The sequence below is a fragment of the Cervus elaphus genome, chromosome 4 (assembly GCF_910594005.1).
Source record: "Cervus elaphus chromosome 4, mCerEla1.1, whole genome shotgun sequence".
In the NCBI taxonomy this organism is placed as follows: Eukaryota; Metazoa; Chordata; class Mammalia; order Artiodactyla; family Cervidae; genus Cervus; species Cervus elaphus.
This window is the reverse complement of record NC_057818.1, coordinates 27,274,994-27,300,822: the sequence shown is the minus strand read 5'-3', so window position 1 is coordinate 27,300,822 and position 25,829 is coordinate 27,274,994. Positions and strand designations below refer to the sequence as shown.

General features: G+C 44.0%; 1 protein-coding gene and 1 long non-coding RNA gene across 3 annotated transcripts in view; one reads left to right on the top strand and one right to left on the bottom strand.

The window, feature by feature from the left end:
- The window catches only part of CCDC113 (coiled-coil domain containing 113), a 30,782-nt gene extending 17,394 nt beyond the window's left edge, over positions 1 to 13,388 (bottom strand). Inside the window, exons 1-5 of one of the 2 annotated variants that reach the window (XM_043897566.1) lie at positions 13,178 to 13,388; positions 9,866 to 9,992; positions 8,615 to 8,776; positions 3,415 to 3,570; positions 2,561 to 2,641 (exon numbers count right to left, since the gene is read on the bottom strand). In XM_043897566.1, coding sequence (XP_043753501.1) covers positions 2,561 to 2,641; positions 3,415 to 3,570; positions 8,615 to 8,776; positions 9,866 to 9,992; positions 13,178 to 13,278 — 627 coding nt within the window. In that variant the 5' untranslated portion in view covers positions 13,279 to 13,388. The remainder of the gene's footprint in view (positions 1 to 2,560; positions 2,642 to 3,414; positions 3,571 to 8,614; positions 8,777 to 9,865; positions 9,993 to 13,177) is intronic. The other variant, XM_043897575.1, reaches the window with a different exon arrangement.
- LOC122690689 lies at positions 11,047 to 25,554 on the top strand. The gene is made up of 3 exons (XR_006340077.1): positions 11,047 to 11,058; positions 20,895 to 20,900; positions 25,483 to 25,554. It is a non-coding gene; the product is annotated as an uncharacterized LOC122690689 (long non-coding RNA).
- The last annotated feature ends 275 nt before the right edge of the window (positions 25,555 to 25,829 follow it).

The following is a 25,829-nucleotide window of genomic DNA, read 5'->3' as shown; positions in this document are numbered from 1 at the left end:
GTTAGGCCCTTGGGATAGAGATCTGAGTAAATACAATACTCCCATGCTCAGTGACAGTTCACAGGCAGGTCACAGCGTGGTGTCGTGGGACACACAGGGGCAGCAGGCAAACAGAAGCCCCTCAGTCAGGCCAGGAGAGTATGGAAGGCGAGGTCAGGGGAGGCTTCCCCGAGGAGGTGGTGCCTAAACAGGACTGTGAAGGAAGAGGCCATTATAAGTTGTTTCTAACCTGGAAAACTCAGAATAAGCAGCTCATAAATGCCTTTCCTTTGCTCACATGACGTTTCTGCACTCGGGCTGCATCAGCGCGTTGGGTTGCCTCCCTAGCCTTCACCCCACTTACCTGTCCCACCAGCTCTACGGCATCTCACGTCTGTGGTCACAAAAGCCAAACTTGGGACTGCTCCCCACACCCACTTGCTGTTCAAGCTGTATACCTCCTAAAAGACAACTTCTTCCCTTCCCCCAGAATAACACAACAATTTCCTTAAGCCCTGACTTAACCCATCCTCCAGCTCAAGCTGTTTCCATCTTCCACACCAGAAGGCAACCCCTCCCTCCAGTCCGTCTCTGGATTCTGTGGCTCCTGGTCGTGGCTTCTGTGGTCTCCATCTAGCAGTTACGCATCTACGCCTTTTCTCACCATCACCTCTCCCTGTGAGCCTGTGAGGACAGGACCCCAGCGGTGTCATCTCTGGGTAGCAATGGCTTTTAGGTTCAAGGTCAGCCAACTGCGTCCCCTCTCATGCTTCTGGATGCCTGAGCTTGCAGGAAGCCCAGAGAACCAGGAACTCGGTATCAGGAGGCACGTTCTCGAAAACGTGCTGGGGCCACATTCCTTCTTCCGCTGAGCTCAACTCTCCTTCTCTGACATCTCCACCCTGGCTCCACCCTGGGGACGCCCCCAAGCGGTGTGTTCCTTTCCCACAGCAGCCAGAGCACTTGGAGGCAGCAGCCACAGGCCTCGTGGGCGCCTGCTCCTTGGCCCCATGAGCCCCAGGTCCCCTGATGTGTCCTCGGTTACCTCTCCTATGGGACTCTAGTTTGCAGATTCCCTCAACTGTGGAGCTCTCCGTGAGACACGATGCTGCAGGTGGGGTTACTCAGAACATCAGAACAGAGGGCAGAGAGACCACCCCTTTGGGGGTGGGCACTGTGGAGTGCACCGTAGGCCACAGCATGGCCCCCAGCTGAACTGAATGTATCAGCTGCTCCATGACTAAGCCACCCAGGACCTGTGCAGGTATTTGGGGGGAATCAAAGTGAAGGATTTCACATTTGTCCTTAGTTACCTCACATGTTAAAGTTGCCCCCAACCTGTTGAGCCTTTGGGATCCCAAGTCAATCAACCCACAGGCCCCAGACATTAATTCTCCTGCCTGACTCTGTCACTGTCAGCAGCCACCTCTGATGCACACGCCATCAGTGCCTGCATTGGAGTTAATGACAGAAATACTGAGCCCAGAGAGGAGGGAACCATGTAACCACATTCGAGAGGCCCTGTGCCGTGTCTGCCTTTAATCAGGAGCCTTTTGGATCAGCTGTTCAAAGACTCAGCAAAGCCACACTCCCCAAAAGGGTCAACAAGTATGTCATGAGGGGTTTTTTCAATATATAATTTTCTTTACTTTTTTTGGCTGTGCTGGGTCTTTGTTGTGGGGGCTTTTCTCTAGTTGAGGTGAGCGGGGCTACTCTCTAGTTGCAGTTTGTGGGCTTCTCATTGCAGAAGCTTCTCTTATTGTGGAGAGTGGGCTTGCACACGGGCTTCAGTAGTTGTGGCGCCTGGGCTCAGCAGCTGTGGTTCCCGGGCTCTAGAGCACAGGCTTAATAGTTGTGACGTAGTTGTTTTGCGGCATATGGAAGCTTAGTTACAGGACCAGGGATCGAACCTATGTCTCTTGCATTGGCAGATGGATTCTTTACCACCGAGCCACCAGGGAAGCCCCATGAAGGTTTTTTAAATTCAAGCCAGCTCCATTACAGATTTATCAGCATGGAAACTGTATTAGTTTCCTATTGCTACCATAACAAATGACCACAACTGCAGGGGTTTAAAACAACAGAAGTGTATTACACTTATGAGCTCATTACACTTACAGCTCATGAGGTCAGAAGTCCGAAACAGTTCTTTGGATTAAAACCAAGGAGTTGGCAGGGTGGCATTCCTTCTGGAGGCTCTAGAGGTGAATCTGTTTCCTTGCCATTACCAGCTTCTACAGGTAGTCTGCATCCTTCATTCATGATCCCTTCCTTCACTCTGATGTCTGCTTCTATTCCCACATCTTCTCTCTTACTCTCCTGCCTCCCTCTCCTAAGGACTCTTGTGATTACATTGGACCCACTCAGATACTCCAAGATATTATCCCCATCTCAACATCCTTGATTTTATCACACCTGCATAATCTTTATGCCACATAAAGTAACATAGTCACAGACTCCAGGAATTAGGACATGGACATCTTTGGAATTTGGGGTCATGGACATTTTTGGGAGGATGTTGTTCTACCCACTACAGTAACCTTGAAAAAAAAAAGAAAGAAAGAAAAACAAATCCACATACCTGTCTCAACTGTAAAAGCAACTTTTTCCTTTGGACTTTGAGTGAAACATTTTTCAAACGTAATTTATCCTTCATATTATCCTAAAAAATAAAAGCAAAGTTTAATCCATTGTCCTTCTTCCCTATCGGCAGTGTGCAACTGCAAAACTAAACTTTGAGCCCTAACATACAGTCACTTATTTTCAACTCTTTGATGTCTACTCAAGCTAGTGTTGCTACATTATCCTTGCTCGTGAGCAAGCAGCAGGGGAAACTGGGTCTGCTCTATACAAAATTTATATTAGTTTTAAATTCAAGATAACTTGAGTATATTGTTGGACATAGGGGCCTTTCCTGACAAAATGATCTTATGATTCCTTGATCTATTATCCTCTTGGTAATTTACATAATTTTTTATTACATATAACATGTTAGGGTTAGTACCACTACCTATCTGCAGGATCCAAAGCTTGATACGCTACAAAATCTTTGAACGTAAAGGAATATTTTGTCTCATTCTTACACTAATGGAACTCAAAGAAATTAAGGTTTACTTGTCCTACACTATGTAGTCACCTGACTAAACAGGTTCACACTTTTCTCAAGAAAACTGCCAATCTTGAAACGAACAAGAAAATTAAAAGGGAGAAGCTGATCTGAGATAACTATGAATGTCCATTCTGCCTGTTTGATTTTGGCTTTGATAAACTTGCATTTTAAGACCCACAAGCTTTGAGGGACACAAAAAAATGTTCATATGTGGGCAACAGTTATGGTGGAAAAAATGGAGTGGGGCAGCCTCATGTGGACCACTTCTGTGTCATCGTTCTATGAAAGTATTCCCCTCTCTAAGCTCTAACCACCTGCCAACTCACCCTCCGGCGATTCATGTCCTCAATGTACTTCATCACTTTCTGAGTGGCCAAAATACTCCCTTTCTTCTTGGATATGGTCTTTAGAATATCTTTTTCAAACTCATGCACTTCTCTCTGGACTTCTGTCCATCGAATTTCAGCTTCCTCGATGATGGCCTGGGGGAGTCAGTGCAAAGAGAAGACAGTTTTCAAAACTTTTCAAGAAGATTTCCATCTAAAGAAACCTAAGGTCTCAGGCCTATTTGGGTCCCAATGCCTAATGTTTCTTCTTAGTCTTAGAAAGATATCCTGAAGATACGAATGGGACCATATGAATATTGTTATTAAAAAGCATGCCTCAAAAAAGTTACAGTGTCTATTATATATAAAGGGGAAGAACAAACAAAAAAGGGCCTCAAGTATCTCCAGAAATATGTATTTCCATATCTGAAATATTATTTATCATTAAAATTATAACACTAATATCTATCATATATCACCATATCATATATATATGTATATGTCACACATATATGTATATATCATATATATACCATATCATATATATATGTGTGTGTGTGTGTATATATATATATATATATATATAAAATATCTGGAAGGTTATATGCCAAAACAATAACCACAGCTGTATCTGGAAAGATGGACTAAGAGGGAGGAAGAGAAGTATTCTTACTATATACTTTTATAATTTGAAAAAAAATGTTATAACAAATCTATAAATTGATACAGAAAGACATTATTAAGTGAAAAATACAATTCACAAAATAATATGATACCTTTTTATAAAGACATTCATACATACATAGGAAATCTAAACTCTAGGAGATAAACATAGGAACCAACAGTAATTACCTCTAGGTGGATGTTTTCAAATGTTTCTCTTTTAGCTTACCTGCATTTTAAATTTTGCTACAACAGAGATTATCTTTAAATTTAAAAATGCAAACACACATACATTATTTTAAAGAATAAAATGAGTAGCCACAGAACAAATCATCTTTGTTCAGGCTCTTTCACTGGGCTCCAAGGAACAAAAGCATCTTCCTTCGCTGGCCAGCATCTAGCCATAGCCTCCTCCCTCTGTATCAACTTCACAGGCCAGGGCATCCATCCACCTTAAACGCTACTTTCTATACATTACTGGAATGCAAAAGTAGGAAGTCAAGAGATATCTGGAGTAACAGGCAAATTTGGCCTTGGAGTATAGAATGAAGCAGGACAAAGGCTAACAGAGTTTTGCCAAGAGAATTCACTGGTCATGGCAAACACCCTCTTCCAACAACACAAGAGAAGACTCAACACATGGACATCACCAGATGGTCAATTCTGAAATCGGATTGATCATATTCTTTGCAGCCAAAGATGGAGAAGCTCTATACAGTCAGCAAAAACAAGACCAGGAACTGACTGCGGCTCAGATCACAAACTCCTTATTGCCAAATTCAGGCTTAAATTGAAGAAAGTGGGGAAAACCATTAAACTATTCAGATATGACCTAAATCAAATCCCTTATGACTATACAGTAGAAGTGACTAGATTCAAGGGATTAGATCTGATAGACAGAGTGCCTGAAGAACTATGGATGGGGTTTGTGATATTGTATAGGAGGCAGTGATCAAGACCATCCCCAAGAAAAAGAAATGCAAAAAGGCAAAATGGTTGTCTGAGGAGGCCTTACAAATAGCTGAGAAAAGAACAGAGGCAAAAGGCAAAGGAGAAAAGGAAAGATATACCCATTTGAATGCAGAGTTCCAAAGAATAGCAAGAAGAGATAAGAAAGCCTTCTTCAGTAATCAATGCAAAGAAATAGAGGAAAACAATAGAATGGTAAAAAATAGAGATCTCTTCAAGAGAATCAGAGATACCAAGGGAATATTTCATGCAAAGATGGGCACAATAAAGGACAGAAATGGGACGCCTAACAGAAGCAGAAGATATTAAGAATACACAGAAGAACTGTACAAAAAAGATCTTCATGACCCAGATAACCACAATGGTGTGATCACTCACCTAGAGACAGACATCCTAGAATGCGAAATCAAGTGGGCCTTAGGAAGCATTACTACAAACAAAGCTAATGGAGGTGACGGAATTTCAGTTGAGCTATTTCAAATCCTATAAGTTGATGCTGTGAAAGTGCTGCACTCAATATGCCAGCAAATTTGGAAAACTCAGCAGTCGTCACAAGATTGGAAAAGGTCAGTTTTCATTCCAATCCTAAAGAAAGGCAATGCCAAAGAATGCTCAAACTACCGCATAATTGCACTCATCTCACATGCTAGTAAAGTAATGCTCAAAATTCTCCAAGGCAGTCTTCAACAGGACATGAACCACAAACTTCCAGATGTTCAAGCTGGTTTTAGAAAAGGCAGAGGAACCAGAGATCAAATTGCCAACATCCACTGGATCACTGAAAAAGCAAGAGAGTTCCAATAAAGTTTTTGCTTTATTGACTATGCCAAAGCCTTTGACTGTGTGGATCAGAATAAACTGTGGAAAATTCTGAAAGAGATGGGAATACCAGACCACCTGACCTGCCTCCTGAGAAATCTGTATGCTGGTCAGGAAGCAACACTTAGAACTGGACATGGAACAACAGACTGGTTCCAAATCAGGAAAGGAGTACGTCAAGGCTGTATATTGTCACCCTGCTTATTTAACTGATATGCAGAGTACATCATGAGAAATGTTGGGCTAGATGAAGCACAGGCTGGAATCAAGATTGCTAGGAGAAATATCAATAACCTCAGATATGTAGATGACACCTTCCTTAGGCAGAAAGCAAAGAAGAACTAAAGAGCCTCTTGATGAAAGTGAAAGAGGAGAGTGAAAAAAGTTGGCTTAAGGCTCAACATTCAGAAAACAAAGATCATGGCATCCAGTCCCATCACTTCATGGCAAATAGATGGGGAAACAGTGGAAACAGTGGCAGACTTTATTTTGGGGGGCTCCAAAATCACTGCAGATGGTGACTGCAGCCATGAAATTAAAAGATGCTTACTCCTTGGAAGAAAAGTTATGACCACCCTAGACAGCATATAAAAAGCAGAGACATTACTTTGCCAACAAAGGTCTGTCTAGTCAAAGGTATGGTTTTTCCAATAGTCATGTATGGATGTGAGAGTTGGACTATAAAGAAAGCTGAGGACTGAATAATTGATGCTTTTGAACTGTGGTGTTGGAGAAGACTCTTGAGAGTTCTTTGGAGTGCAAGGAGATCCAACCAGTCAATCCTAAAGGAAATCAATCCTGAATATTCACTGGAAGGACTGATGTTGAAGCTGAAACTCCAATACTTTGGCCACCTGATGTGAAGAACTGACTTAGTGGAAAAGACCCTAATCCTGGGAAAGATTGAAGGCGAGAGGAGAAGGGGATGACAGAGGATGAGATGGCTGGATGGTGTCACCGATGTGATGGACGTGAGTTTGAGTAAGCTCTGGTAGTTGTTGATGGACAGGAAACCTGGCTTGCTGCAGTCCATGGGGTCACAAAGAGTCAGACATGACTGAGCACCTGAAATGAACTGATACATCACTCTCCTGCTCAGTTATCCTCACTGGGGTCCTGCTTCCTAAGACATCAGAGAGAAACCCCTCTGCCTACTTAACCTGATTTCCTAATACAGCCCCCAAAGCACCTTCTTCTCTAACCACACCCACCTCCTCAGGGTTATGAACTTACTGTGAACATTCCCACCTCCACTTCCTTGTTCATGTCATTCACCTTACTCAGGGTGCCCTTGTTTTCCTGTTCCTTAAACAAGTGCCGTCATTCTTCACACGTCAGGTCCTATGTCCAGGCCTACCTCCTCAACATGTCTTCTCTGACCACTCTAACCCACACCGTGATGTTTAATCACACAGTCCAGCATGTGAGGACAGTGATACCACATCCTGAGCTCTTTTAACAGGTTAGAATTCAATGCAGCATGTTGGGAAAGAGAAAGGAGGAGAGAGGGGGAAAGGCAGGAGAGGTTTATGCCATTGAGATGGTTCTATCAATGGAGACATGAGTTTACTATCTGTCCCTTTCGAGGAAATGAATATGATGCCTCTATTAGAAATGGAAAAAATTCAGAAATAGAATAGAAACATCTATTTTTTTCATACAAGATGGCTATCAAATGCAAGCCAGCAACTTCATCCTATTGGCAACCAAATGAACAGTGATGTTTCTTCCCTGTTGGAAAACTGACCACCTTGGTCTCCCATATGGAGTGAACTATGGTCATGGATGTAGCCCATGGAGGGTGACAAGGGATTTTTCACCCAACTCACTGACTTAAACCTCAAGCCCCATATATCATTAAGGAATTATTTTGAATTTTTAAGAGCATTTATGGTTGGATGGCATCACTGACTCAATGGACATGAGTTTGGGTAGACTCTGGGAGTTGGTTATGGACAGGGAGGCCTGGAGTCCTGCGGTTCATGGGGTCACAAAGAGTCAGACACGACTGAGCAACTGAACTGAATTGAACTGATGGTTATTGATTATGGGTTTTTTTTAAAGAATCTATATCTTAGAGACATATATTGAAATATTTACAGATAAACAGTACCTGTAAGATTCCCTTCATAATAGCCCACTGGCCAATTACGAGTGGGAAGTTGGTAGGGATATGGAGGGAATAAGAGCAGCCACATGTTGATGACTGCTATGTGTGGGTATTGAATGAATAAGGGCTCACTGTGCTAGCTTCTCTACATTTGTGTATTTTGAAATTTTTCACTTAAAGAGCTTAAAAATTTTTTTTATTTTATTTATTTATTTATTTTTAGTTGTGCTGGGTCTTTGTTGCTACATGAGGGCTCTCCCTAGTTGCAGTGAGCAGATTCTTCTCTCTGGCTGCTCTTGTTGTGGAGCAGAGGCTCTGGGGCCCTAGGACTTCAGTAGTTGTGACACAGGGGCTTAGCTGCCCTGTGGCCCATGGAATCTTCCCAGACTAGGGATCAAACCTGTGTCCCCTGCATTGGAAAGCAGATTCTTAACCACTGGAATACCAGGGAAGACCAGAAAGTTTAAAATTTGATATCCCGTCAAGCAAGTGGTAAGTTCCTTAAAGGTAGGTCCTCAGTTTATTTTATCCGAGTCGTGTTTCTCTCAAAGCACCAACAGTCATATGAACGTACTAAAGATACTTCTCGCCGAGGCAGAAGCAGGGATCCCAGGGAGGATGGCCCACTGGAAGGCCTACCTCGTGATGCTGTAGGTCGCGCTCAGCGTTCGCTCTCATGTGCCTGATCTCATCCTTTGCGTCTTCCAGCTCCTTTTGCACAAGTTCGAATTTTTGGTCCACACTGAGGCCCATCACACGCTCCATGCCCATGCGGGACTTGGATTTACGCCTGCTCCGTAACTGTAACACAAGCAGTACAAAGCCATTGTCAAGTAGGAACTGGTAAGAAAGCAACCCAAGGTGGGTATCAAAACGACCACTCGAACATGCTGGAAATCACTCTGAATGATGGCCAGAGTGAACCAGCTCCATGATAAATGATGCTGGACACTGGGCCCGAGGTGATGTTCATTTTACAAGTCAACCTAAGGCACTGTGCCAAATACTTCAAAGGTCTATGCTTGACAATGAACTGAAAATAAGTAAGGGAAAGTGTCTTGAGCACGGGGAAACCCTGAACTATAGTAAACTGCTATGGACTAGCAATCAAATCAGTGTCAGGGAAAGCCTGGAGCTCAGTGCTTCCCGAGCCGAACGTAAAAGAGAAAATGCACTGGGGGCCATTGTTTTCAGCAAAAAACAGACAAAAATGTTGGATTTCCTAGGCACTGACATGGTTGGATGGCATCATCAACTCAACGGACATGATTTTGAGCAAACTCTGGGAGACAGTGAAGGACAGGGAAGCCTGGCGTGCTGTATTCCATGGGGTTGCAGAGTCAGACATGACTAATTGACTGAACAGCGACAACGGGACACTGAAGCCTAAGGTCAGAAGCAGGTGACCCAGGAAACGTGTGGACCTGAAGACGGCATTGTTTGATCCTCAAAAGGTAGACCCCCCCCATACTATTTTTTTGAGTCAGCTTCCCCCTTTTTTTTTTTTTAATGGAGTATAATTGTTTATAATGTTGTGTTAATTTCTGCTGTACAATGAAGTGAATCAGCTATGTGTATACATATATCCCCTCCCTCTCGGGCTTCCCTCTCACCCTTTCCACCCCACCCCTCCAGTTCACCACAGAGCACTGGGCTGAGTCCCTGTGCTATAAGCAGATTCCTGCTGGCAACCTATTTCACACATGGTAGTATATATATGTCACTCCTAATCTAAAGAGAAACCTTGGAGGGAAAAGAGCCAAACTTATAACAGGGGAAAAGTCATATGCCACTTGGCCAAGAAGGGCACAGCAAAGGCAGATAACAAACGTTAACGTGCATCTAAAGGGGCAAAGAGCTTTAAAGAATTCTTAGATCTCCCTTGCATACCTGTGCAATTTCTGCTCCTGTTATTTTGACTTCTGATAATCGTGGAGGTCGCTGGTCCCTGGGCTCCAGTTTATTGTAATATTTTTCAAACATCTCCGTCTCAGTTTTGAGAGCAGAGTTTCCATAGCTGCAAAACAGAGGGTGCCCTTGAGCAAGTTCCACCAAAAGGAGTTTAAATCCCAAGTACCTAGTATTTAACACTTACTAGCTTTGTATGACCTTGTAAGATACTTAACCTTTTGGTGCCTCGCTTTCCTCTGTAAAATGGGAATAATAATAGCACCTATCTTTGAGGGTTGTGATAAGGAAAGCAAAGACTTTGGGACAGTGCCTGGCACACAGTAAATGCTATTTAAGTATTCTATATATATTTTTAATATACATCTAATGAGCCATAAAGTTCAGAGCACTAGGATTACAGGCACACATTGGGGATATAATGGATTCAGTTCCAAACAACTTCGATCAAGCAAATAGTGCAATAAAGTGAGTCACATGAGTTTTTTGGTTTTTTGGTGCATTAGAATTATGTTTACATTATTTTGTAGTCTACTAAGTGTGCATGCCATTATGTCTAAAAAAGTACATACTTTAATTAACAATGCTTTATTGCTAAAAAACGCTAACCATCATCTGAGCCTTCAGCAGGTCATAATCTTTGCAATAGTAGCATCAAAAACCAGTGACCACAAATCACCATAACAAATATAATAATATAAAGAAAAAGCTTGAAATAGCTCAAAAATCATGGAAATGTGACAGAGACACAAAATGAGCAAATGTTGTTGGAAAAAAATGGCATCAATATGCTTGCTCAATGCAGAGTTGCCTAAAACCTTTGTTTTGTAAAAACCACAATGTCTGCAAGGTACAATAAAGCAAACTGCAATAAAATGAGATATGCCTATATACTGAAAATTGGTACAAGTTTCATCTTCAAATATCTTCTAACCCACCTGTGAAATTCCTTCTGAATTAATACCGGATTTTTTATCTTAAAATTTTATTTATTCTTGGCTGCACTGGGTCTTTGTTGCTGCAAACAGGCTTTCCCTAGTTGCAGTGAGGGGTTTCTCTCCAGTTGTGCCTGGGCTTCTCACTGCGGTGGCTTCTCCTGTTGCAAAGCACAGGCTCTAGGCACACAGACTTCAGTAGTTGTGGCTCTTGGGCTCTTGAGCACAGGCTCAGTAGTTGTGGCGCATGGCTTAATTGCTCCGTGGCATGCAGAATCTTCCCAGACCAGGGATCAAAACTGTGTCCCCTGCATTGGCAGGCATATTCTTAACCACTGGACGGCCAGGGAAGTCCACTACAGAATTCTTGAAGTTACACACATCCACAATCTTTAGAGGTTTACTTTGGTTTATGTTTCTCAGTTCTTTTATTTCCAGCCACTCAATGGATGAAGTATTCACTAGATGTCTACTATAAAAGGTGGGAAAGCTTTGAACAGATGGTCTTTAAACATTAGAGATGACAAACCTAGTTTATCCTGTATATGCCAAGATTGTGACCCTTTCAACTTATATAACATACCCATATGTTACATATGAGTGTATAGGGTTTCCCTGATGGCTCAGCTGGTAAAGAATTTGCCTGCAATGTGGGAGACCTGGGTTCGATCCCTGGGTTGGGAAGATGCCCTGGAGAAGGAAAAGGCTACCCACTCCAGTATTCTGGCCTGGAGAATATAGCCCATGGGGTCTATATAGTCCATGGGGTCGCAAGGAGTTGGACATGCCTGAGCAACTTTCACTTTCATGTAATACATCAACGGTAAAGAACCCATATGCCAGTGCAGGAAATGCGAGCTCAATTCCTGGGTGGAGAAGATCCTCTGGGGAAGGGAATGGCAACTCTCTCTAGTAGTCTTGCCTGGGAAATTCCTTATGGACTGTAGGGTCACAAAGAGTCGGACACCACTGAAGCGACTTAGTATGCACTCATGGACTATAGCCCTCCAGGCTCCTGTTCCATGGGGTCACAAAAGAAGTCGGACACAACTTATCGACTGAACAGCAACAATATAATACACATGTATGTATGTACGTGTATATATAAGAGAGAGAACAGCTTTGATATTTTCATATGTTATTGAGCTGAACATCTGTTTACTGCGCTGAAAATCCTGTTTGGCTGAATTTTAATATTAGTGGGAAAGATTCAACAGAAAAGCCTGATACATCAAAGCATCTTTCTTTTTCAGCAGATGTCATGTTCCCAGTGTAGGCTGTGGAGTTGCACCAGAGTCTTTGTTTTAATTAATTTTTTATTGGAATATAGTTGCTTTACAAAGTTGTGTTAGTTTCTGCTTACAGCAGTCAGTTTCACATATACATATATCCATTCTTTTTAATTCTATTCTCATATAGGTCATTACAGAGCATTGAATAGATTTCTCTGTGCTATACAGTAGCTTCTTATTAGTTATGAAGTTTATATATAATAGTGTGATCTGAGTCTTAATCTTGGCTCTACCACTGACTAGCTGTGTGACTGTACAAAAGTGACTTAACTTCTGTGTCTGTTTCCTCACCAACTTACTAGGGTTATTTTGTCATTATATTAGGTCATATGTGCAAAATACTTGGCACATAATAAGCACTCAAGATTGCAGCTATTTTAGTAATAATACCTCAATTCTGACCTAACTATTTATAAACATTGTGCAGTAACAGCTATTCAGCTGCCAGGCCAGGATGTTCTATGTGAAACCAGTCAGTTGTACAACTAACCTCAATTACCTCACAGAATCTTGATATCCAATTTACTTGCTATAGCAGATATTAAAACAGACTGCTAAAAATATAGAAAATTGGGCTAGCCCTTCTTTGCTGTCCACTTCTATGCTTATACTCCGGCTTAGGTATATTGCTTCACACTAAAAGTATCTCAATAGCCTCCCTTCTATCTGCTTCCACCTTAATTTTATTATAGAATCTTAGCATTGGAAAGGGACTTAGAGTTTACCTGGTCCAAGCTGTCATCGCCCAATAGAGAAGTGGCCAAGCACACAGCGTGGCACCAGACAGACCCACCAGGCTGAAGCTCTAGCTTCACCAATTACCCTCTAGGCTTCGCATCTCTGTCTCCATCAGTGGCTTGTTAGTGCCCTGAAGGTGGAGACACGGGAATAAAAAGCAAAGGTAGGCGCCTTTCCCACCTTTTTTTTTGGGGGGGGGGGGGGGGGCGGAGGTGGCGGGTCTCAGTTTCCTCAGCGTTCAGCTTGCACTTGGAGTATCTCCGTGCTGGACCAGCCTCGGAGCCCACACGCTGAGTAGGGACCACCCTCAGAATCCGGCGGGCGGGTACCTGAGCTCTTCCACCAGCCCGCACAGCTGGAAAACAGGCAGATCGCTCTCGTCCTGGGCCTGTGTCTCCGAGGCAGAAGTCTCAGAGTCGTCGTCCGTCATCACTGCCGAAGCTACCCTGGTCAATACCGAGTGTGGCAAGAGCGCCGGGGACCGGCGACCGCGTCACTCGGGCTGCGACCCAGCAGTGCGTTGCCAGGGCGACCTGACGCGGTAGTGGCGGGGCGGGGCTTCCGGAGGCCCAGTCCGGCGCTCTGGCCAGCCCAGCGCCGACCAATGGGAGATCGCTGGCCTTGGACTAGATACCTAGGCGCATTCGCTGTTTACCTTTTCAACAGTATTCTTAAAACGATGATAATAACAGCTGTTTGCTCAGCAGTTACTAATGCCCTTGGCACCATGTTGAGCATAGTTTATGAAAATCCTTGCAACAACCTTGTAACAGTATCTATTCTTGATTTCCAAATGGAGAAATCGAGACCCAGAAAGTTCATTGAATTGGCAGGAGTGTCTTCCTTCTTCCACCTCACTGTGAGGCCTCTCCTCTGTTCACCATCTGGAGCTTCATACATACTGCAGTTTCTCTTGGATACCAATAATCTGCATTCCTGGAAGGGAAAAACTTGGCTGGTTATTAAATGGGTATAAACTCAAGACATTTCTAAATAGGCATTGATCATACTAGTATATGATCTTGAGTATCCTGGGGGGAATGTATGGAGCAGACCATTCAGTCCGTCAAGGAGCTCCTGGTTAAATGAGGAGATAGCTCCTAAACTAAATGTTGCAACCTGGAGTGACGGTGGTGACAGTCTTGTGGTTCACACCACTTTATAGTCATTAACTCATTTCATCCTCAAAACAGTCTTATGAAGTTGGTATTTTTCTCTTCCTCTTACAGATCCGGAAACTGAGAAATATAGTAGCTTAGATGAGTTGCCTGGGCTTCCCTGATAGCTCAGTTGGTAAAGAATCCACCCGAAATGTGGGAGACCTGGGTTCCATCCCTGGGTTGGGAAGATCCCCTGGAGAAGGGAAAGGCTACCCACTCCAGTATTCTGGCCTGGAGAATTCCATGGACTGTATAGTCCATGGGGTCACAAAGACTTGGCCACGACTGAATGACTTTCACCATTCACCATTAGACTTTCACCAGGACCACTCTGCTTGGTCCTTTTACCATTTTTGCCCCATTAGCTTAGCAGTTCTTAACGAGGGGCTGAGGGGGGACTATTTTGCATCTCCCGCACCCACTAGGAGACATTTTGCAGTATCTGGAGAAATTTTTGTTTGTTACAACTGAAAAGGGTACCTTTGACTTCCAAAGTTTAGAAGTCAGAGATATTGCTTGTATTTAATTTCCCAAGGCTGCCATAACAAATTGCCACAAACAGAAATTTGTTGTCGCACAATACTGGAGGCTAGGAGTCCAAACTTAAGGAGTTGTCAAGGCCAGGCTCCCTCAGAATGCTCTAGGGAAGAATTTTATCTAGCTTTTGATGTTTCCCAGCAATCCTTGGCATTCCTTGCCCTGTAACTCTGTCACTCCAATCTCTTCCTGCATCTTCACATGGCCTTCTTCCTTGTGTGTTGTGTGGCCTTTCCTCTTTGTATAAGGACATGCAAGGATCATTATTTCAAAATCTGAGATTCCAGATGGACATAAATTTTTAAGGATGCTTTTCCACCCACTACAGTAATTCCCCTACATATGAACGAGTTCCATTCTGAGAGGGCATTCATAAGTCCAACAAAGTTAGCCTAGGTACTCAACTAACACAATCGGCTATACAGTACTGTAATGGATTTATAATATTAATACTTTATACACAAGTAATACATAAAAAGGGGCTTCACAGGTGGCGTTAGTGGTGAAGAAACTACCTGCCAATGCAGGAGATGAGAGTTTGATTCCTGGGTCGGGACGATCCCCTGGAGGAGGAAATAACACCCCACTCCAGGATTCTTGCCAGGAGAATCTCAGGGATAAAGTGGAGGGCTACAGTCCGAGGGGTCGCCAAAGAGTCGGACATGACTGAGCATCTGAGTAATGTGTAAAATACAGACAAGCACAGGACAGTCAAGTATGCCAAAGCACAACCACACTTGTAGAGGCCGCATGTACGTGACGGTGTATGTCAGACACGTGAACTAACTTACATGATTGGACATGAAATTTCGCAACTTGAAGGTTGTACATGGGGGACTTGCTGAACTCTGTTCAACTACTCTTCAAGGCACAGGACAAGCTCCCCTAGCAAATATTTATATCAAAATATCAATAGTGTTGAGGTTGGGAAACCTGATTCAGAGAGAGGCGTTTCTTCTCGGGGAAGAAAGGAGAATGTATCTGCTAATCTAGGTAGCTACAAACAGAAAAGGTCTCAGAGAGGCTCAAAGTCCAGAGGTCACCCTCGCCCTTCGTTTTCCAGGGACCACTTCTTCCTACAGACTTCAGCATTTCCATGTGGATGCTGCCCCCTGCCTGGCATTTTTGTAGCCTCTGCATTTTGACTTCAGAATCATAGGATCAGATCCATCCGAAGGATTAAGCTTCAACCAGGACTCTGACTTCAGAAGCAGACATTAGTGTTGCCTGTTTTTCTATTTATACAAATGCAATTGTGTAGCACATACGCCTCTGTGTCTGGCTTCTTTCCCTTGCCATCCTGTTGATGAGACCCAACAGCATCGATGTGGGTAGTTATAGATCACTCATTACCGCAGCTGCACGGTGTTCCATTGTGTTTATCCACACCACTGTCCATGAGTTTTGGAGGGGTTTCCAGTACGAGGCTATTGTCATAAGCACCGCTAGGAATATTTACCACTAGTAAAAGTCTTCTGGGAATGTGTGTACACATTTATGTTAAGTACACACTTAGGAGTACAGTTGCTGGGTCGTAGTCTGTTAAGCATTAGTCGATATTAGTTGATAACTGCCAATTTTCCGAGTGATTATACCAGTTGTTCACTTTTTAGAACATTCAGTGACATGGGGCACTGTGCCTTCCTCCCACAACGGTCGGTCATTTGTTCACATGTTTGTGAAGCCTGGGTGTGTGCCAGGCACTGGAAAATCTGTTGGAATGCCGAGGTGGAAAAGCCATGGGCTAGTCTTGGCCCCTGTGCCCTGAGATCTATTCCTTCCCCTTCATCTTCCATGTGGGGGTGGGGTGGGGCAGGGGGTGACAATGAGCCATTCATTCTGCATTTCCTAGGCTCCCAGGGCAGCTGGAGGGCCCTGTCTGGAGCCCAGTGGACAGGTGAAAGAAGAAGCTTGGGGCACAGGGGTGGGGGGTGGAGGTGGGAGGATGGAGTTCTCCTCTTTCTCTGCATTTGTTGTTCAGTCACTAAGTTGTGTCTGACTCTTTGTGACCTCGTGGACTGCAGCACACCAGGCTTCCCTGCCCTTCTCTGTCTCCCGGAGCTTGCTCAAACTCAGGTCTACTGAGTCAGGGATGCCATCCAATCATCTCATCCTCTGTCGCCCCCTTCTCCTCATGCCCTCAATCTTCCCCAGCACCAGGGTTTTTTCCAAGTTGTGGCCACATCTCTTCCGCAGCCCCCAGGGGACCGGCCAGTTGTGGTTGCAGCTTCTGCGGGTGACCGTGGCCCTGGTCTCCAGTGACATCACCTGCCCCTTGCCCCTCCAGCTGTGAGGAGGCCGTAACTTCCTACTCTCAGCGGCTCTTTGGCTCCCCTCCGCTCTTTCAACTTGAGTGTATCTAAGTCCCTGCAGTCATGTGCTTTTCAGATGCTAGAAGTGGTTTCTCTTCTGGTTGGATCCTGACTGATCCTTGCAGGGGCCTGCGAGGCCAGTGGGGAGATCTCCAGGCAGAAGGACAAGTCTCATTCACCAAGGCCATGGCACTGATGGTGACAGATGAGACCTGTTGTGGGTTAGGACAAGGGTTCTGTTAGACATAGGCCTTCGGAGTCAGTCACCATGAGGACTACTGCAAACAAAGGCAGTTGCTTCCTCCAGACTGAGGAGTGATATTCGCAGGCCTATCTCAGGGTCCTGCCGGCAGAGGCCACTCCCTCCAAGGTGTCCCTCTATCTGGTTCCCTGGACCAGATATCCACAGGCTGGTCCTCAATGTGAGATGCTTCCAGTGGCTGTTTACTTTTGTGGGGAGTAGCCTGGGAGTGGAGATTAGCATCTTAGATCTCATGGTGATCCCAGTGCCTTAGGCACAGTACTTACTAATAATTATTCACGCATGAGTGTACAGGAACTATTCTGAGCATCTGAAGTGTCTTAATAAAAGTGTTACTATGATCCCATTTTACAGATGAGGAAACTGAGGCATGAGGAGCTAAAGTAGCTGGTACTCAACTGATGTCTGTTGATGACAATAGCCTCAATAATTTGCATAGCAGAATGTTTATTTATTTATTTATTTATTTTTTAGCAGAACGTTTAAAAACACTGGCTTTGGAATTCAAAAGACAGTGCTTTGAATCTGGATCCTACCCTTTGCTAATGTGTGACCTTCCTCAGATTCCTTCCCTGTAAAATTAAGATAATCATGCCCACCTGGTCAGGGTCCTTAGAGGATTAAATAATGGGTGAATATCAGTGGTGGTCGAGCTTGCAAAATTTACATATGTATAATATAAAATTGTGGGCTTCCCAGGTGGCACCAGTGGCAGAGAACCTGCCTGCTTAAACAAGAGACAAGAGATGTGAGTTCTGTCCCTGGGTCAGGAAGATCCCCTGGAGGAGGACATAGCAACCCACTCCAGTATTCTTGCCTGGAGAATCCTGTGGACAGAGGAGCCTCATGGGCTATGGGTCCACAGGGCCACAGTGTCAGACACAACTGAAGTGACTTAGCACACACATAGCACAGTGTAAAATTGTACTTTATTGCATGTACACTACCTTTCAAGTTTTTTCAATTATGTACTTTTAAATTTATGATGAGTAATGGACTGAAAACAAATTAAAACCTTCAGAAATAACAAACCAACAATGAACTTATTTTATCTAATAAAATAGTATTTTTGATGAATTTGCCTATTTTATCCCAGACGCTAGCCTCAGATCATAAGTTACCCATCTGGGGATCACAATAATAATCCCACTCTAAGCTATATTTTTTTTTAAGCTATATTTTTAATACAGCACTATTGTTATTATATTTGGTCACACTTCAAGGCATTTGGGACCTTAGTTCCCCCACCAAGGATCAAACTTGTGCCCCCTACAGTGGAAGCACAGAGTTTTAACCACTGGATTACCAGGGAAATCCTAATATTGCACTATTTTTAAATTGTGATTTTGAAATAAATTCAGCTGCAAAACATAATAAAAAATTATCATACACCTTTTGCCCAGATTTTCTACCTTCTCCAAATATTAACATTTCACTACATTTTCTTCATCATTCACATCTCTCTCCATGTGAAAGTGAAAGTCTCTCAGTTGTGTCCAACTCTTTGTGACCCCATGGACTATACAGTCCATGGAATTCTCCAGGACAGAATACTGGAGTGGGCAGCCTTTCCCTTCTCCAGGGGATCTTCCCGTCTCAGGGATCGAACCCAAGTGACCTGAATTGCAGGCGGATTCTTTACCATCCGAGCCACAAGGGAAACCCAAGAATACTGGAGTGGGTAGCCTATCCCTTCTCCAGGGAAATCTTCCCAACCCAGGAATCGAACTAGGGTCTCCTGCATTGCAGGAGGATTCTTTACCAACTGAGCTATCAGGGAAGTCCTTCTCTCCATATAAATATATATATATAAAACAAAGTAGACGTTCATCTATATTTTCCTTACCAAAACATTTTTCTTAAAATGTTTGAGAGTAGTTACAGACCCCATATGCTTCTTTATCCCTAAATAGTTCAGGGTGTGTTTCCTGAAAGCAAGGATATTATCTTATAGGATAATGTTAATCAAAACATTGACATTGATTTCATACTGTTATCTAATACAGAGATCTTATTTAAATTTTTGTCAGTTGCCTCACTGATGTCTTTTTAGTAAAATGGACACGTGAATTCTTCCAGTCCAGAACTGCATTTAGTGGTCATGTGTCTTCAGTTTCCTCTGATCAGGAACAGCGCCTTGGTCTTTGTCCTTTGTGACCTTGACATTTATAAAGAGTCAAGGCCAGTTATTTTGATCTGTGCTCCTCGATTTGGGCTTGTCTGGTGTCTCGCCATGATTAGATTCAGGTTCTATGTCTTGGGCAGGAAAACCACAGCAAGGATATGCCGTTCTCAGTACACTGTGTCAGGAGGCATCTGATAGTGTGTGATTTCAACTTTGATCACTTGACTAAGGTGGTGCCTGCCAGGTTTCTCTGCTTTAAGGTTACTGGATTTCTCTGTCCTTTATAAGCGTTTTGTGGAGAGACACTTTATGTCTGTAAATACTCTATTTCTCATCATGCTCTCACCCACCATCATCGGTAATTCTCGCCTGAATAAATTGTTACAGTGACAGATGCCAAATGGAGATTTTTCTAATCTTAGGAATCTTTTACATTTACTAGTCAAGATTGTACTTTATTTATTTATATCTGTATGGACCTATGAATTCTTATTTTATTTTATTCTATGATTTATAATCCCTTACTATCATTATTTAATTTAATGCTCAAATTACCCCAAATTTGGCCAGTGGGAGCCCCTTCAAGCTGGTTCCTTCATCCTTTTGACATATCTGCATTATTTTCTGTGTGGTTGCTTAGTTTCAGGCAAACTAGATGTTCATCTACATTTCCCTTACCCAAATCTAGAATCAGCCGTTTCTCCAAACAGTCCTAGTTTCTTTTAGAAGACAATTCATCCTTCATTTTTTAAAGGGAAGAGGAAGAAGAACAAGTAAAAGGAGGAGAAAAATGTCCAAAAAGTGGGGGATGGGGGTTGTACACATTGCAGTGGGTATTTAAGTGTTTACACCTAACAAATCAATAGTTTTTTTTAAAAAGGATATGATGCAAATATAATTGTACTCCACACCAGACCATTACACCAAAAGTCTACAGCTGAGGTTTTTCCTGAATGGGGATCTAAATTACTTCTCTACCTCCCCAGTGAACCCCCTGGTAGCCCTCTACTATGGTGCTCAAATGAAGAGGAAAAGAGAATTCCACAGTGATGGTGAGTCTCAGAGAGTGCAGCTCTGTCTTCTCTGAACCCAGATCTTGACCCCCACTCTCAGAGAAACTTTGCTAATATCTGTCTTATATCTTGATATATTGGGATTTTACTCTGTTTTATCTGGGGAAGTTTTAGGACAGTGGGGTGGGGAAGGTGGCTAAGAAGAGCCGGGCTGGTCCAGTGGTTAGCACTCCACACTTCCACTGCAGGTGGCATGGGTTCCATCCCTGGTCAGGAAACTAATATCCCACAAGTCACACGGTGTGGCTACAAAAAAAAAAAAAAGGAAAAGTCAGATATCCTGGTTTCAAATCCTGGCTCTGCAAGTGACTTAATATCTCTATGCCTCAGTTTTCTCATCTGCAAAGTGGGCATGTACCACCCCCAGAGGATTTTGGAGAGGGTGGCACCATTTGATGTCTGTCAAGCACAGAGAAAGATGGTGGTGGTTGTCATGACTTCACACAGAGGCTGCTGCCCTTAGAGACAACTTCTCAATCTTTTATTCCCTGTCCCCAGTGAGTGTTGCTCATAAACTATCCCCCATGGCCCAGGAAGATCTCCACTCTGAGCTGCCTTCATCCCTGAGTGCCTTCAGGCAGCTGTGTATCAGTCAGAACCCTTTTGGTACAAGTGAAAGAATCCCAACTCCAATCTGCTCACATAAAACAAAATCCATTGGCCCTAAGGGTGCCTCCCACCTTCAGGCATGGCTGGATCCAGGGACACAATTATGCCATCAAGATACCAACCTCCTCCATTTCTTCTGGCCTTACTTTTCCTCTGTGTTGGCTTTGTTCTGAATCTTCATTCTTCTTATGTGGCCGCAAGATCATCAGTAGCACCAGGTTTAAATCCTACCAGCTGAGCAACTCCAGCAAAGAGAGAGAGTGAACTTTTACCCAGTAACTCCAACAAAGGCCCTGGGGCTGATGACTATTGATCTGCTTGCATCACATGCTGTGCTAAATCTCTTCTATTTACTCCCTACCCTGCTCCCCCCCACCCGTACCCCCCCCCAACCCCGCCACCAAAGCCACTCCCCACCCTTTCCATCCCTCTCTGTGCCCTGGGGGACTGACCCATGTAGCCTATAGGATCAGGCTCTCCTGCCTTCTGGGGTTGGGCTCAGCAAATCGAAGGCACAGGCAGGAGACTGCAGGGCACAGAGTGGGTAGAGTCAGGATGTGTATTTTCCAGCTCCTTCCCTTCCAGGTCAGCGTGGGCTGTCTGTGTGTCTGCACTGAAGGTTCCCTGTCCCTTCTTCATATAGCACCATTCCTCCTGGGTCTAGTCATCACTCCCTCTCCTCGCCCCTCAGGCTACGGGAGACAACAGCTCCCTGCCAGGTCCAGCACCAGTTCTTGCTGGTTTCCCTACATCCTGCCTTCACCTTAATAAAGAGAACTTTGATTACCCTCTCCTCAGTGACCCAGTTGAATGTGTCACCTGTATCCTGCCGATGCATGCGTGAAGTCTGTCCTAATCAACCACAAAAGAAGGGACAGATGGTGTGATAAAGATGTGAGTGTCATCATGCTTCGTAAACCTCAAAGCCTCAGAGTAACTTGGGGGGTGTCAGTCTGTAAGTCAGGATTTCTCTCAGCCTTGGTTTCAGCCTCTATCCTCTGAGTTCCACTGAATGACAGGATGAGGAGGGGGACTGGATTTGGAGTCCAAAGCCAACCACCCCCCTCCCTCTTCTAGCTCCCACTAGCCGTGTGACCTGAACAAGTTACTCAGTCTTGCTGAGCCTCCCTTGAAGTGAAGAGACCTTGCCTGCCTCCCCCAAAGGTTGCTAGCAGAACTGATGGCTGTAGGGAGGGACTGCTGATGTCTGGAGTTCTCTACGCTGTGTATTGGGAACCCACACATCCAGGCTACCCACAGGCACCTCCTTCCTTCTTCCATGCGGTTCTGTTTGTTTCCCTTTTGCCCACAAATGACCTCAGTCCTCTGCCAGCCACTCTCTGCATGACCTCAGAGGTAACCTCCTGCACCAGGAGGCAAGGAGAGGTGATGGACCGGGCTGAGAGGACACTGCCCTCAGCTACTAACCTGCCTCTCAGATAAATGGTCTGATCTCGCCAGACCTCGGTTTCCTCATCTAAGAAATGAACATATTTGTACCAGTTCCTCAGAGAAGGCAATGGCACCCCACTCCGGTACTCTTGCCTGGAGAATCCCAGGGACGGGGGAGCCTGGTGGGCTGCCGTCTATGGGGTCGCGCAGAGTCGGACACGACTGAAGTGACTTAGCAGCAGCAATAGCATACCAGTTCCTTCTACCTCACAGGTGGCCCTGAAGCCAAATAAGAAAATAACTATACTTACAAGCTCTTTTATATAAAAGGTCACCAGGGATCTCCCCGGTGGTCCAGTGATTAACTCTGTGCTTTCAGTGCAGGGGACATGGGTTCAATCCCTGGTCAGGAAACTAAGATTCCACATGTCACATGGTCAAAAAAAAATTTTTTTTAGTCACTAATGAAGCTCAATGGATGACAAAATCCTTTCATTAGCCCAAACTCGCCCCCCGCCAGAGGTCCAAGGGAGTCCCCAGATCCCTATTTTAAGGCTCTTTCCCAGCACCCCTCTAATTCTCCTCTACATCCTTTGCTTTAATCAATGAACCTTGCCCAACCCCTACCCCCCACCCCATTCCGGGCTGACTCAAGAGAGCTTTGTGCAAAGGCCCAGATTAAAATGGTCCCTTGTTTCTATTGATTTGTAAAGGACTCCGCCTTTAGGATGGCTGAAACAGGGCGCTCTGTAGGCTGCAGCCCCAGGGGCGGCTCACAGAGAGGGAGCCACCTCCACCCGTCCCGAACAGTGAGTCAGTCACTCTGTCAACATGCCCATCTGAAGTCGCAGCTGGTTCTACCAGATCCCCCTGGAGCCCGCCCCACCCCGGCCAAGCTGGAACCCTCACCGCCCTTCAGTATCAAAAGCCAGAGACACAGGCCAGCCAGGACTGCCAGGACCCCAGAACCCCACTCTACTTAGAAGTCATTCAGACGATCACAAACTATTATTACTGAATGACACAGAGGAAACAGAGGAAGTTTCCTCTCCTCCCCTGCCCTCCTTCTCAAGCCAGGCTCCAAAGGAAACCATTATTAACAGCTTGGTGTGGGACATTCCGGATGCTATATAATACATATGCAATTTTATTCATTACAACATTTAAAAAAATTTACAATGTTGGGGACTTCCTTGCTGGTCTAGCGGCTAAGACTCCACACTCCCAATGCAGGAGGCTGGAGCTGGATCCCTGGTCGGGGAACTAGATCCCACATGCCACAAGTAAAGTTCCTGCAGGCTGCAATGAAGATCAAAGATACCTGCCTGCCTTGCCTGGGAACAGGCCCAGTCAATGGATAAATAAATATTTAAAAATAAATAAATAAAAATTTAAAAGTCCTCTGTACTCTGCCTATTCACCCTTCTCTCCAACCCCTGGCAACCACTCCCTTTACTGTCTGCATAGTTTTGCCTCTTCCAGAATGTCTTATAGGTAGAATCCTATAGTATATAGCCCTTTCAGATTGGTTTCTTTCACTTAGTAATATTCATTTAAAGTTCTTTCATATATTTTCATGCCTAGATTGCTCAAGGTTTTTTTTTAATTTATTAATTTATTTATTTTACTTTACAATATTGTATTGGTTTTGCCATACACTGACTTGAATCCTCCATGGGTGTACATGTGTTCCCCATCCTGAACCCCCCTCCCACCTCCCTCCCCATCCCATCCCTCTGGGTCATCCCAGTGTACCAGCCCTGAACACCCTGTATCATGTATCAAACCTGGACTGGCGATTCGTTTCACATATGACAATTTACATGTTTCAATGCCATTCTCCCATATCATCCCACCCTTGCCCTGTCCCACAGAGTCCAAAAGACTGTTCAATATATCAGTGTCTCTTTTGCTGTCTTGCATACAGGGTTATCATTACCATCTTTCTAAATTCCATATATATGCGTTAGTATACTGTATTGGTGTTTATCTTTCTGGCTTACTTCACTCTGTATAATGGGCTCCAGTTTCATCCGCCTCATTAGAACTGATTCAAATGTATTCTTTTTAATGGCTGAGTAATATTCCATGGTGTATATGTACCACAGCTTTCTTATCCATTCATCTGCTGATGGACATCTAGGTTGCTTCCATGTCCTGGCTATTATAAACAGTGCTGCGATGAACATTGGGGTGCACATGTCTCTTTCAGTTCTGGTTTCCTCGGTGTGTATGCCCAGCAGTGGGATTGCTGGGTCATATGGCAGTTCTATTTCCAGTTTTTTAAGGAATCTCCACACTGTTCTCCATAGTGGCTGTACTAGTTTGCATTCCCACCAACAGTGTAAGAGGGTTCCCTTTTCTCCACACCCTCTCCAGCATTTATTGCTTGTAGACTTTTGGATAGCAGTCATTCTGACTGGCGTGAAGTGGTACCTCATTGTGGTTTTGATTTGCATTTCTCTGATAATGAGTGATGTTGAGCACTAGATTGCTCAAGGTTTTTGTTTTTTTTTTTTTTTCCTGCTCAAGGTTTTTAACACCGAATAACATTCTGTCATTTGGACGTACCACAGTTTGTTTCACCATTCACCCACTGAAGGACATCTTGGTTGGTTCCATGTTTCGGCAATAATGAATAAGGCTGCTATAAACATCTGTGTGCAGGTTTTGGAGTGTGCTTGCTGAATCATACGACAAGAGTATATTTAGTTTTGTAAGAGACCACTAAATTCTTTTCCAAAGTAGTTGTACCATTTTGCAATCCCATTAGCAGTGAATGAGAGTTTCCTGTTACCCCACATTGTCTCCAGCTCTTGATGCTATCAGTGTTCCAGATGTGGGCCATTCCAATAGGTGTGTAATGATATCTCAGAGTTTTAATTTGCATTGCCCTGATGACATATGTGTAGAGTATCTTTTCATATGTTTGTCATCTGTATGTCTTCTTTGGTGAGATGCCTGTTAAGGTCTTTGGCCCATTTTTCTTTTTATAATTTTATTTATTTACTTATTTTTGGCTATGCTGGGTTTTTGTTGCTATACAGGCTTTTCTCTAGTTGTGACAAGCAGGGGCTACTCTCTGGTTGCAGTTCGCATGCTTTTCATTAGGGTGGCTTCTCCCATTGGAGAACACGGGTTCTAGGGCACATGGGCTTCAGTAGTTCAGGCTCTAGAACATAGGCTCAATAGGTGTGGCGAATGTCTTTAGTTGCCCCACAGCATGTGGGATCCTCTGGGAGCAGAAGTTGAACCCATGTATCCTGCATTGGCAGGCAGATTCTTTACCACTGAGCCACCAAGGAAGTCCTAGCCCATTTTTTAAATTACATTGTTTGATTTCTTATTGAGAGTGTTAAGAATTCTTTGTATATCTTGTGTTGTTGTTTTTTTGAACAAGAGTAAAACAGTATTCATCTGTATATATATACATGTATGTGGAGAAGAAAATGGCAACCCTCTCCAGTATTCTTGCCTGGAGAATCCCATGGACAGAGGAGCCTGGTGGGCT